The sequence below is a fragment of the Nelusetta ayraudi genome, unplaced genomic scaffold (genome assembly GCF_046127955.1).
Source record: "Nelusetta ayraudi isolate G7.1 ecotype Tasmania unplaced genomic scaffold, CSIRO-AGI_Nayr_v1 ptg000095l, whole genome shotgun sequence".
NCBI classification, from domain to species: domain Eukaryota; kingdom Metazoa; phylum Chordata; class Actinopteri; order Tetraodontiformes; family Monacanthidae; genus Nelusetta; species Nelusetta ayraudi.
The window spans coordinates 541130-552500 of NW_027466145.1; the positions used below are offsets into that span (position 1 = coordinate 541130).

The window sequence follows — 11371 nt, forward strand, 5'->3', positions numbered from 1 at the left end:
ATTGGTTCACACAGCAGGCTTTTTATTGTGGTCCGCCAGCCCATCTGTGTTGCAGGAGAACACACAGGAGACCAGGATGACGCCCCAGAGTTTGGCTCTGCTGCTCCTGAGCCACGTTGCGCTATACACAACTGTAACATGCAACACAGGTAAAGTTTCTTTCCAACTGTCTTGTTTGATGATTGCACAACAAACTATCTTGTTCCTCTCGCAGACTCATCTATTAGATTGTGTCTCCTTTTGCAGCCAATCTAATCATCTCACCATTTGATTTCTGCCACCTCAGCAGTTTTCTGGTTGATGAAGAGGTTGATGAGTTGCCCTTTAGAGGGTATTCTGAATAAATACTGCACAGGAAAATTAATTGAGATAGCAAAAACAGCTTCATCTAATTCTCAAACTGGGCTTTACATGATTTACATTGTCTTTTTTGGAAAGAGAGACAATGCACAAAATGTGGGCTGGAAAACACGTTTGATGTGGCTGCAGCAAAGATTCAGCCTTGGCTCACTGTGTATGGTCTCATTTATTAAAAATCACTTAATGGAAACACATTGCGTTTGAGTTATTAAAGCTTGCAGCACCAGAAAGTAGCCTGATGCTACTGCTAACTGCCAAATGTTATACCAAAAACAGGCTTTAAATGACTAGGAATCTCTTTTTCAACTGATGTGTTGTTTCCATTGTGTTCTGCAGCCAAAGGTCTCCAATAATTGTTCCATCCTCTCTTTCAGCCACGTCATGTCCAATCCCCGTACCCCTGCGGCCATTAGCCATGGGGAGGACTGAGGCTCCAATCAAGAGTGTCCTCAACTTCACATGTGACGAAGGGTAAAATGTCACCAGAAACATTCTGGATACCCTGTTTAGATCTAGCGTGATGCTAGAGAAGATGTGCTGCTGTGTTGTCCGACAGGTATGTCATGATCGGAGCCAATGAGAGCCATTGCTTAGCCAGTGGCACCTGGAGCCACGCCCCACCTCTGTGCAAAGGTAACCTGGGCACCCGCAGACTCCTCACATTCATGACCAAAAAAACATGCTGGCTGAAATGAGTACAAGCAAGATAGATCGATAATATTCAGTGATTCAGGAGTTTTATTTGTTGCTTGGATTGTACATGTAAGCATACCGGAGCTATACTGAAGGACGTAGACATTGAGTTTTGTCAGTTTAGCTTAGGGTTAGTTTGACTTCACTGCCTTCCGCCTCTTCCCACAGCGGTGAACTGTGCACTGCCAAGGCCTCCTCAAAACGGAAGGATCGTCCACGACAAGCCAGTTTCCGGAAGCACCATCATGTACGGCAGAGGTTGGACCTACGAGTGCAACCCGCCCAAGGCACCGACCTATGAGAGGGGGTTGTGCATGGCCGACGGCAGGGCGACCGAGCCGCCAGTATGCCAAGGTATCCAACCATACTCGCTGTAAGGTGTTCTTCGACGTCATCTCCTCAGGGCTCTGTACCTTTATGTGTTTGGTGCTCCTTCAGAGGTGAGCTGCTCCATCCCCACGGCGATACCCAACGGCTTCATCACCTTTGCCGTGATGAGGCAACACAGCTACAAGGAGATGGTGAGGTACGGTTGCAACGACTACTACGTCCTGGACGGAGAGGCTGAGATACAGTGCCAGAACACAGGGAACTGGTCCTCCAAGCCAGTTTGCAGAGGTGAGTCGTGAGAACATCGCAGCATTCGTGGCTTCATGTCAATGTCAATGTCAATGTAAGTTTTATTTACAGAGCACATTTCAAAGCCAATTGCTGACCAAAGTGCTTCACAGAATGAAATTAACAACAAACAACAGATGAGACAAGCAAAAACAGTAACGTTAAAAGAACAGATAAAAATGTTCTGCAGGCGACTAAATTCAGCCAAAAGCCAGAGAAAACCAGTGGGTCTTAAGGCGTGATTACAGTATCCTGAAACGCATCATGAACACGGTAGAATGCTGGAATTGCATTTCCTCGTACAGCTCCTTGCACCGTCGGCATCAAGAGAGGCCGCATCTTCTACAACTCCAGGAAGATGTGGATCGCAGACCTAAAGCCTAACAGGGTTCTCCATGGAGAGCATGTCGCCCTCTACTGCATGAACAAGGCCGACAGGTGTGGCTACCCGGTGGTTACCACCTGCAATGATGGGACGCTTCCCATCCCAGAGTGCTTTGAGGGTAAGTCGGCCAGAAACACTGACTCCCAGTAAAAAGCTAAATTTGTGCTCATTTTTTTGTCCAGCTCGACGGTAATTTCTCACTAAAACAACAACTTCTCAACAACTTTTCTGTTATCTCCAGTAATTTTTGATGGTAATCTATTTTTTTTTTTTTACCTGCTTTCAGAACCAGGCAAGGTTGAATACAAACTACGGTCCAAAACCCTTCCATCAGAAATTCAAATGTGTGCTTCCTCGCCTCCCTCTGGCCACACGAGCTCCACGAGATCTGCGTAACCTTTTCATGGAACGACTGGAAAGAAAGACTGTGAAAAATTAGAATGATTGCATAATTGAAAATATGTAATTTCGAGTTGTTATTCAAAATAAAAGGCCTAAACTCCTTCAAGACCAAAGTCCTATTTTTTTTATGACTTTAAAAATCTGCATAATGGATCTTTTACAAACTTTAAATGGGCAAGAGTGCCAAATCAGGGCCTGACATTGCAAGGCTCCACCCACCTCTGCTAGCAGCTTTTATTTAAAGTCGTCATTTGTTCAATGAGAAAGTGACCTGCAAAATGTTCTTACCAAGAGTCAAACACAGAGATTTATATCAATTTTCGAGGTTAAATGTCACTTCACTTGACTGTAAAAACAAAATGTAATGGCGTGAAATCACATATGTGATGTTCTACCCCACTCAGTTGTTTTAGCTGTTGGAGAGTTGTGTAAGAGGCTCTCTGAGGGTTCCAGGCTCTCTGGGATTTGGGAGGAAGCCAGATTTCTGTGCTGGAACACAAAGAGAGAAACATGCAAATAATGAGGGGATTGAACCCACAAACCCCTTGCTGTGTGGAGACAGAGCTAACCACTGTTAGTGGACAGCTTTATTTTGTTAGTGCACAGCTTTATTTTCAGTTTGGTTTTGTTTTGTTTTTATTAAGAGTATGTTTCAGATTATTGGTCCAGTTGGCCACTAGCAAAAATCCATGTCTGAGACTGAGACTTAAAATGCAAAGATCTACAGTTAAAAAACACAGCTGCTGACTTCCTTCAGTTCTCAAAGAACTCCATGTGGAACTTTCCCAATGAAAGCCAATTATAAAATAAAGTGCCCTTGCAACAAGTGGAACCCAAAAATTTGTATAAATAAAGATGTACTCACAGACGGCATCTTCTCACAAAATAAATTAGTCCAAAGATAGTTTCAATAAAAAAAAAAAACACAGAGGTAGACTCGAAATAAATGAATAAAACTGGAGAGAGTTGAGAGAGAGTCATATTGTTTCATAATGTTGGATGAAGCAACAGGAAGTCCACAGCAGGAGGGTTTGATTTCCAGAGTGTCACAAGACTGGGACAGACGTTACTTCACCAGCTGTTTACTTTTAGAGGAACACAAACACCAGAGGAGATTCAGTGCTGGACCAGAGACCAGAGGAACGTCTCCGTGGTGCGCCAACGAAAGATGAAGAACTTGTCGGCCGTGATTCTGCTCAACCTATTTGTGTTGGCCAGTCTACACAATGGTATTTTCGTGTACATTTTACTCTTCTCTTTTTTGCATGTGTGCTTTTAGCACTGAGATAAAGCTAAAGCTAAGCATGCTCCAATTTAACAAAAAAAAAAATCTGTTTTAGTACGTTTGGCTGTGAAGTTCTTTACATGATTTTTGAGTAACCGGTTGAAAACAGTTGTAAATAGAACAACAACAAATGCAGTAGTTGCCAAGAGCCAGCAGTTGTTTTTCTTTTCTTTTTTTCAGTGTGCGTCAGGCCACAGCTGCACGCTAACATTAATGTGAAGGGTCTTCAGAGGTTCTACAACCCTGGTTCCACGGTGACCCTGAACTGCATACAGGGCTTTGTTCCCATCCTGGGTCCTCGCAAGATTGTCTGCTCTGACAGCGGACAGTGGAGCAAAACCAGCATCCAATGCATCGGTATGCACCTGTTTATCTGCTAATTCTTCACAACCAGGACACATGACATATCGTCTTGCACTGTCTTCCTGTGGAGGTGGTTACCCCCGAACAACTGACATAACAACTGACTCCCGGCAACTGATATAAAATTGTATTGAATGGCTCTAGTTGAGGGCATCTTGTTGTTACTTATTGGGTTTGAAAAGAAACTCCTGAGGGGTTTTCAGACAGGAGGATCAACAAACTCCGAGTCTAGTCCTTTACTCTGAGTTATTGACCCTGAGCTACTAAACTCTGAGGATGCTGTTCCAGAACAGCTGATTTGAACTAGTTCTATCAACCGTCAGTATGTTCCTATAAAGTTCAGGGTTAATGTGATATAAAGCCCACATTAATGGAATGATGACAATTTGAGTCACCATGGAAACTATCAACAAGTGGACGTCCCTCAGCCCGACAGAACAAAATATTTTCATACACTCATACAGTGAATTCTGACATATTGTTAGATGACAAAAAAGGCAAAGTTAGCCCTCTTCATGAAGTGAGCTAGAACAGAAAACCCAGAGTTTCCCCTTTTTCTGGGGTAGTGTTTTCACTAAACCTGCTTTACGGATTTTCCCCCTAACTGCAAAGTTGCACTTTTACATGTCTTTTTTCAAATAAATTTATTCCTGCAGCAAGGCGGTGTCCGTCTCCTCAACTCGTATCCAATGGCGAGCTGCACTACGAGGACACAGTGTTCCAGAGCACCATCAACTACACCTGCCATGAAGGGTGAGGAAACACTCAGCTGAAGTAGCGTTCTCCCATCTCATCTTCTCCTTTGGGCCAATCAGCCAATTGTCTGCCTCCATCTCTGTCTACATACCTCCAATTCCCACTGTTGTTCTTTCTCAACTGACCTTCATGTTCTCCTTGCCTGGGATTTTCCTCCATCTGCTCTAAACTTTCTCCCCAACCTTTGCTATTTTACACACATCTGTTCTGGATAGTAGTTTTGCACCATGAACTCAGTGACTGATGCCCATACACTTCTACACAGATACACTATGACCGGATCAAACACATCTGAATGTCTCGCCAATGGAATGTGGAGTTCACTGGCGCCGATCTGCAGCGGTACGTGGCGCGGTGTTCTATCACCACCTAGTGGTCTGACATGCTTTTGTGTTGCCCTTCAACTTTTCCTTTGGCTCCGTACAGCTGTGCAGTGTGGACTGGCACCAATCCCCGTGCATGGGATGATAGTATACGACAAGAGTGTCCGAGGGAACAAGACTCACTACGGCACCGAGGGGACCTACACCTGCCTTCCTCCGTATGTGCTGATGGGAGGGGCCAGAGCAGCGTGCACCGCCAGTGGCACCTGGAGCGAGACTCCCGAATGCAAATGTACGAAGGGCCGAGAAAAACAGAAGCGTCTGTCGATGCTGCTGTTGGTGGTCTGAAGTTAGATTTCATGTTAGAGTTGATGTTTGAAAATTCTTAGAGTCTGAATCTTGACGGGATTTCAGCCAACCCTGCTCACATTGTCCCTCATGGATCCAAATGCTGTGCTTGCAGTGGTGACCTGCCCTCCACCAGAGGGCATAGAAAGAGGCTTTGTGTCAGGTGCCGACCAGAGCCAGTACGGCTACATGGAGGCCGTGGTGTACGGCTGCCACGATGACTTTGTGCTGGACGGAAACCTTCGAAGCATCTGTCAACAGGATGGACAGTGGTCTGAGAAACCGTCCTGCAATGGTAGGTCTACATTTTGTGACAGTATTCATCCACGTATTGTTGTTTGCAGCGCCAATTGGAACCCCAATTGGTTAGAACCCCAAATTCAAAGTGAATTCTTTGTCACTCCCCAGTCATCCTCTTTTGTTCCTTCAGTCTCTAGTCTGATGGTCTTTTTCACCATGTCTTCATGGTTTGCAGCTCCTTGTAACATAACCATAGAAAGAGGGAGGATCCTGCACAAGGAGAAGAAACTCTGGATCGAAGACTTGAAGCCCAACAGAATTTCACACAACGAAATGGTCTCTTTTTACTGCATGAACAAGGCCAGGAACTGCAGTTATTTGATGCGGACCCAGTGCAGTAATGGAAGACTTGATATTCCCGAGTGCTTTGAAGGTAAAGGACATTTAAATGATGTGAATACTGCATGTCTGGTTGCTGCAATTTTAATCTATTTCAAGGGAATGTGTTTCAAAGAACAGTATACTTAGTGGAAAAGAAAAACTCAGGTCCACGGTGGGGGACAGGGTAGGGTGAGACACTGTTTGTTTACCCCGCAAGGCAGCCAAATAAGACACCTTTAATTAGCTTTTTCATCATGTCATGAGTGTTTTTACCTGCTGCCCTTTCCAAAACCTCTTCATGGGTCCTTTGTGAGTTAGATCTAAGGGTTTGGGAAATGTTTCATAGGTTCCACTAGACCAGGATGGGAAACGATATTTGTATTCAGTGGATTCTATAACTGTCTGTCTTCCTGCAGAGCCTAGCCGTACTAGGTACGTCCTCAACCGAAGGTCACTGCCCTCGGAAAAAGCACAGTGCTGAAACAGGCCTTCTCACATGTTTGTAAGTACGGTGAAAAAAAATTATTTTCTCCTCTTTTTAGAAAATACAAACAATGCTTAACTTCATCTCATTGCCAAAAGTCAACAAATTCAGTGTTTCAGGCATTTTGGTGAGAGGAAGATGGATGGATGGAACAGACGGAGGAAACACTTTCCACGAGCTCTACCTACAGGCCACTGCACGGCTGAACATAAAGGGGGTTCGGGGGTTAGTCATTTATCAGTGATGTGGTGCCCTAGTACACCTTAGGAGAAGTTCAAGGCTTGTGTAACTCTACCATTGTGTCAATACTTGTTATAAATCAATGGGCAACATCGAAAAACCTGCAAAAATGTTTTGTTGTTGAAAGACAATAAATCCTAATGCCAGATATTCTCGTTTTTGTTTTGTTTTTTAATCAGAAAGGTCACATGTTCTATTTCCATAACGATGCTTTCCTCTTCTTTTTTCTTTTTAAGTTTAAATATAATAAATTATTAATTTATCGTTCAATTTATTAAATATCAAATTCATCTGACACTGTAGGACATATGTAACTTAAATTTAAATAATGCGCTTTGACTAAGATGAAACAGCAGGGGAGTGTGAGAAGCAAACATAAGACAAGTGGAACTTTATTAATCCCAAACGGAAATTATCCATTTATCAAAGAATTATAGTCTGAGTTACATTTGCACGATAAATCAGTTTCACATACAATTTTTACTGATTAATTCATTCATCAGATTACGGATGCCTTTTCGGAGATGTTAATTAACAACTATTTGCATTGTAATTGCGATTGTTTCAGCGGAGCAGCGGGTGTGTATTCGTGCACTACTTGAGCATTTAGCACCACGTCAAAGCAAAGAGAAGACGCAGTTTGTGTTATGAGAACATGCAACGTTGATGTCTGTGTGTTCCAATTGTCTGCACTTTGTTCGTATATTTAAATTTCAAATAAAGAATAAAAAAACGGTTTTGTGAGAACGTTTGGTACAAGTGATCAACAACCAACATGCTGAACTGTTTTAAAGAGGGTTTTTATTTGTTGTGGAACCTATACAGTTAGAAAAACAAAAATGTACATGCGCGCCCGCACACACACACACCAGTAATTCTTCCTCATAGTGTTCTGTGAATCTCTTGAATGTAAGAAAACAAAATATAAAGAAACATAAAAAAAAAATAATCTAAAAACAGAAACCAAGAAGCGAAGAGTTCTTTTACAAAGTATCTCTGAAACACTCTGGTCCATGATGTGCAGCAGCAGCAGCAGCAGCAGGAAATTATCTCCAACTCCTCTGGAACCTCGCGAAGGGCCAGAGATGGAAGTGTGGACGACCTTCGCCATCCTACCGGTGCATTGGCGTCTGCTCCTCACAGGTTGCTCCATTGGTGAGAACTGCCACAGGAGCGGCATTCTTGACTCACTGCCACTTTGAGTCCTTGCACCGTTTTGCCGACGTCACATTGTGAGTTGCAGCGGCGGCACGACTGGAAGAGCTGCAGGAGGCACTCTTCATCCACCAGCAGCTCTGAGGGGCTGCAGGACAAGGTCACGGGTTGATTTCCAGGTGGGAGAAGTGTCAAGTCACATGTGTGAGTGAACCTACTTGGCCAGATCTACCATGAAACATCCGTCTCCCACACTGAGGGAGGAGGTAAATTCTTCTTCACCTGAAACAGCCAGGCCCACGTGTTGTTGTTTTGTCTGCATTGGTCTTAATAAACAATGACCTTGACCTTTGTGTCCTTTACTCACCTGTGTTTCCTGACCTCCACACAGTGGCATCTCCTCCTCCTCCTCCTCCTCCTCCTCCTGGGATGTTTGACCTCCTGACCTGTGAAGAGAACTTCAACTGTCACTTTGAGTTTTCTTTCTTCTTCTTTTTGATGGGATGTATCCCTACTCATAATAAAAGGGTCTTGTGCACAGAATTGACCGCAGGTGACCCTTGCCAGAAGGAAGCCGGGACATATCTTCAGTTGTAATCCCCAGCGTCATTGGATGTTAAGGCCTTTTACTTACAATACACCCTCTTCTGAGGCAGGCCCACCACACGCTGGTAATAACAATAATAATAATAACAATTCTTGATGCCTCTAAAACTCACCAAAAGTAAGCTATGTTACTAAGTTAAAAATGCTAACAATAAAAGCGGACAGCAACTACTTTTAAGGATAAACAAATTTTTCAAATATTTGTTTAATTTGTTCTGAAGTTTGGCAGCAAACGTGTTTGTGTTGTGAGTCCTTTACCGTTGCACTGTCAGACAGACCTCCACTGACCAGCACTCTGAAAAAACAAACAGTCAGTCAACAATACCTTCGCTTCTTGTGTGGGAGCAGAACGGGAAAAAGGTGGCGTCACAACTCACGCTTGGTGGAGATCATCTTGGGGGCGTGGTTCCGCTGATTGCTTGTTTCCCAGAGCCGAACTTGAGTAACTTAAACACACAGAGAGACTCTGCGTCAACACAAGAGGAGACAGCACGTAGAGATGTGAGTCTTCTGAGAAGAGCCTCAACAAAGACTGTCACTGAAATCTCACTCATCTCAGTTTCTTGATTCAGACCAGTTGAGTTTAGTTGCTTTAGTTGACTGGGTTGTGATTGTGCACCATCACACATCATAATAAAATGAGGACCTTCACATGCACCATAATGGGACGAGACAAGACACAAGCACAGAGGAAACGTCTGTTTGTGTGTGTGTGTGTGTGTGTGTGTGTGTGTGTGTGTGTGTGTGTGTGTGTGTGTGTGTCATTGTCAGTCTGAACCTGAGGGCCGACACCCGCCCACTAAAGTAGTAAATATGCAGCATGGAAAAATTCCACCCCTGCCTGCTTCTGATTGGCCACTACTATTCCTTCCATCGAACGGTCACCTAGCTAACTCTAGCGAGCCAAGCCCGCCGTGGGAACTACTCCCTAGGCAGCACCAGGACGTTAGCAGTTAGCTAGGGTAGCCTGGCCGTGAGGACTACTCACTAGCCCAGCACCAGCAGCGCCAGGTCGGCGTCCGTCTTACAGTCGGTCTGGTGCCGGAGCTCACGCCACTGTCTGAACGCGGACCCCACGTTGATCCTCGTCTTGTCACGCGCGCGGCTGCTTTCAATCCTTCTCCTCTTCGCGGCCTCCGACAGCCTCTTCTTCGGCTTCTTCGGCGGCTCTGTCATGACGGCTTCGGCTCTTCGGTTCCGGGAAGGGGAGTGCGTCCAGCCCGGTGACGGTGACGCGGTCCGGTGAAGCGGACACACACACACACACACTACATCATCATCATTATTATTATTATTATTATTATTATTATTATTATTATTATTATTATTATTATGCTGAATTTCATTTCACATGACGGATCAGATTTAGGCACCAAATTCACACAACAACATATTTCTATAATGATATAATTATGTTGTGCATGCAAATATAAAATAAACTTCACTTGACTCGACATTCACCGAACGTCATGTCCTAGATCTGAACCTCGTGGTCCTCTGGCAACTGCTAATGAAACATTCCGGGCTAATGCACAGTGTGAGAACGATCTACTGAGAAATTTAGGTCACTCCTTTTTGGTAGGTATTTGATTTACATTTTAAAGCCCCTTCAATCTAGCTGCAGTGGGGTTGTTTCAATGGGTGGAGGGGGTTTGAAGATCGTTCTTCAAACTCTTGTCTTCAGAAGCCACAAAACAGAGTCGCAAGTTGTTGTTGTGTCTCAGCTTAACAGCCACAATCCACTCGGTAGGACATTAGATTCCCAGTATGATGCAGTCACCGGAACAACAGTCTCCACTGTTGTGTGTCTGAGCGGTTGGTGTTAGAATAACAGAGGAATCTGCACTGATACAACACTCAACTATTTATTTATTTATTAATTAATTTTAAAGTAACTCTAGGTAACTTGGACTCATTACTACTCCCTGCTGGTTGAGAACCGCAAATACTCTTTGCCGGTGTCGTAAATTGGAAAAATACCAGTCCTTCACGTGGGTTTGTTGACACAGCCGGCATACTGCAGAATCGCTTGGAAATATGTCCACCGACAAGGTAAAGTAACATGGGTTACATGTTTGTTTGTTTGTTTTAAAAATTGTTATATTGTTCTTTTGAACGTGACAGACAACTACAATTACACAAACACGGATAGTGTATTGCTTAGACCAGGGGTCTCCAAACTTCTTCTTCTTCTTCTTCTTTTTTTTGCAATGGGCGTGCTGGTTGGAAATAGCGCTTGGCTCATCATTCTCGTCGATGAAAATTGCTTGGAAATGGTGTGGTGTATAATGGCTATAATATTACAACAGGTTAGAAACTCGTGTAGCTGTTCAGCTGTACAACAACTGTTCAGACGACCCAACGCCGCATTGATTCGGTGGAAACGGCGAAGTGACGACTCAACATGACATTTTTTCCCGCCTGCGTTGCGTTTATAAACTGTGGTTACAAACAGTAGGGACCAACTCAGCACTACAACCGACAACATATCTGCTGCGGAAGCGCGACACGATAACACATACGTAAATTGTACTTACAAATGCAGAAGCATCATGGCTAGGTCGCCGTCAGTTTTGAACCCCTTTTCCTCTCTCAGCTCGCGCCACTGAGTGTAAGGTGGTCCAATATTTATTCGAGTCCGGGCTCGTGTTCGATCATGTTCTCTCTTCCTTTTCTTTGACTCCTCAGACAAAACCCTCCTGGCTTTCCGAGTTGGCTCTGCCATGTTGCTC

General features: G+C 44.1%; 3 protein-coding genes across 9 annotated transcripts in view; 2 read left to right on the plus strand and 1 right to left on the minus strand.

The window, feature by feature from the left end:
- On the plus strand, positions 1-2564 carry LOC142902587 (beta-2-glycoprotein 1-like). Its single transcript, XM_076047795.1, has 7 exons — positions 1-149; positions 735-831; positions 917-993; positions 1222-1407; positions 1492-1671; positions 1977-2174; positions 2343-2564. The coding sequence occupies exons 1-7, from the start codon at positions 77-79 to the stop codon at positions 2450-2452; spliced, it is 921 nt and encodes a 306-aa protein (XP_075903910.1). The 5' UTR covers positions 1-76; the 3' UTR covers positions 2453-2564.
- Positions 2565-3513: 949 nt separating this feature from the next.
- LOC142902586 (beta-2-glycoprotein 1-like) lies at positions 3514-7026 on the plus strand. 6 transcript variants are annotated; one of them, XM_076047790.1, is made up of 9 exons: positions 3525-3687; positions 3924-4100; positions 4763-4859; positions 5128-5204; positions 5289-5477; positions 5649-5828; positions 6009-6206; positions 6571-6656; positions 6737-7026. In XM_076047790.1, the coding sequence occupies exons 1-8, from the start codon at positions 3627-3629 to the stop codon at positions 6633-6635; spliced, it is 1044 nt and encodes a 347-aa protein (XP_075903905.1). In that variant the 5' UTR covers positions 3525-3626; the 3' UTR covers positions 6636-6656; positions 6737-7026. The 6 variants fall into 6 exon arrangements, with proteins under 6 accessions (XP_075903909.1, XP_075903906.1, XP_075903908.1 ...); XM_076047789.1 differs by having other exon boundaries at positions 3527-3687; positions 6750-7026; XM_076047788.1 differs by having other exon boundaries at positions 3528-3687; positions 6758-7026.
- Positions 7027-7252: 226 nt separating this feature from the next.
- LOC142902588 (zinc finger protein 692-like) overlaps positions 7253-11371 on the minus strand; it is a 4325-nt gene continuing 206 nt past the window's right edge. The window contains exons 1-6 of one of the 2 annotated variants that reach the window (XM_076047796.1): positions 11177-11371; positions 9017-9085; positions 8898-8934; positions 8401-8479; positions 8252-8315; positions 7253-8181 (exon numbers count right to left, since the gene is read on the minus strand). The exon at positions 11177-11371 is cut by the window's right edge and continues 206 nt beyond it. In XM_076047796.1, coding sequence (XP_075903911.1) covers positions 8016-8181; positions 8252-8315; positions 8401-8479; positions 8898-8934; positions 9017-9085; positions 11177-11364 — 603 coding nt within the window. In that variant the 5' untranslated portion in view covers positions 11365-11371 and the 3' untranslated portion in view covers positions 7253-8015. Of the gene's footprint in view, positions 8182-8251; positions 8316-8400; positions 8480-8897; positions 8935-9016; positions 9086-9627; positions 9884-11176 lie in introns of those variants that run through there. The other variant, XM_076047797.1, reaches the window with a different exon arrangement.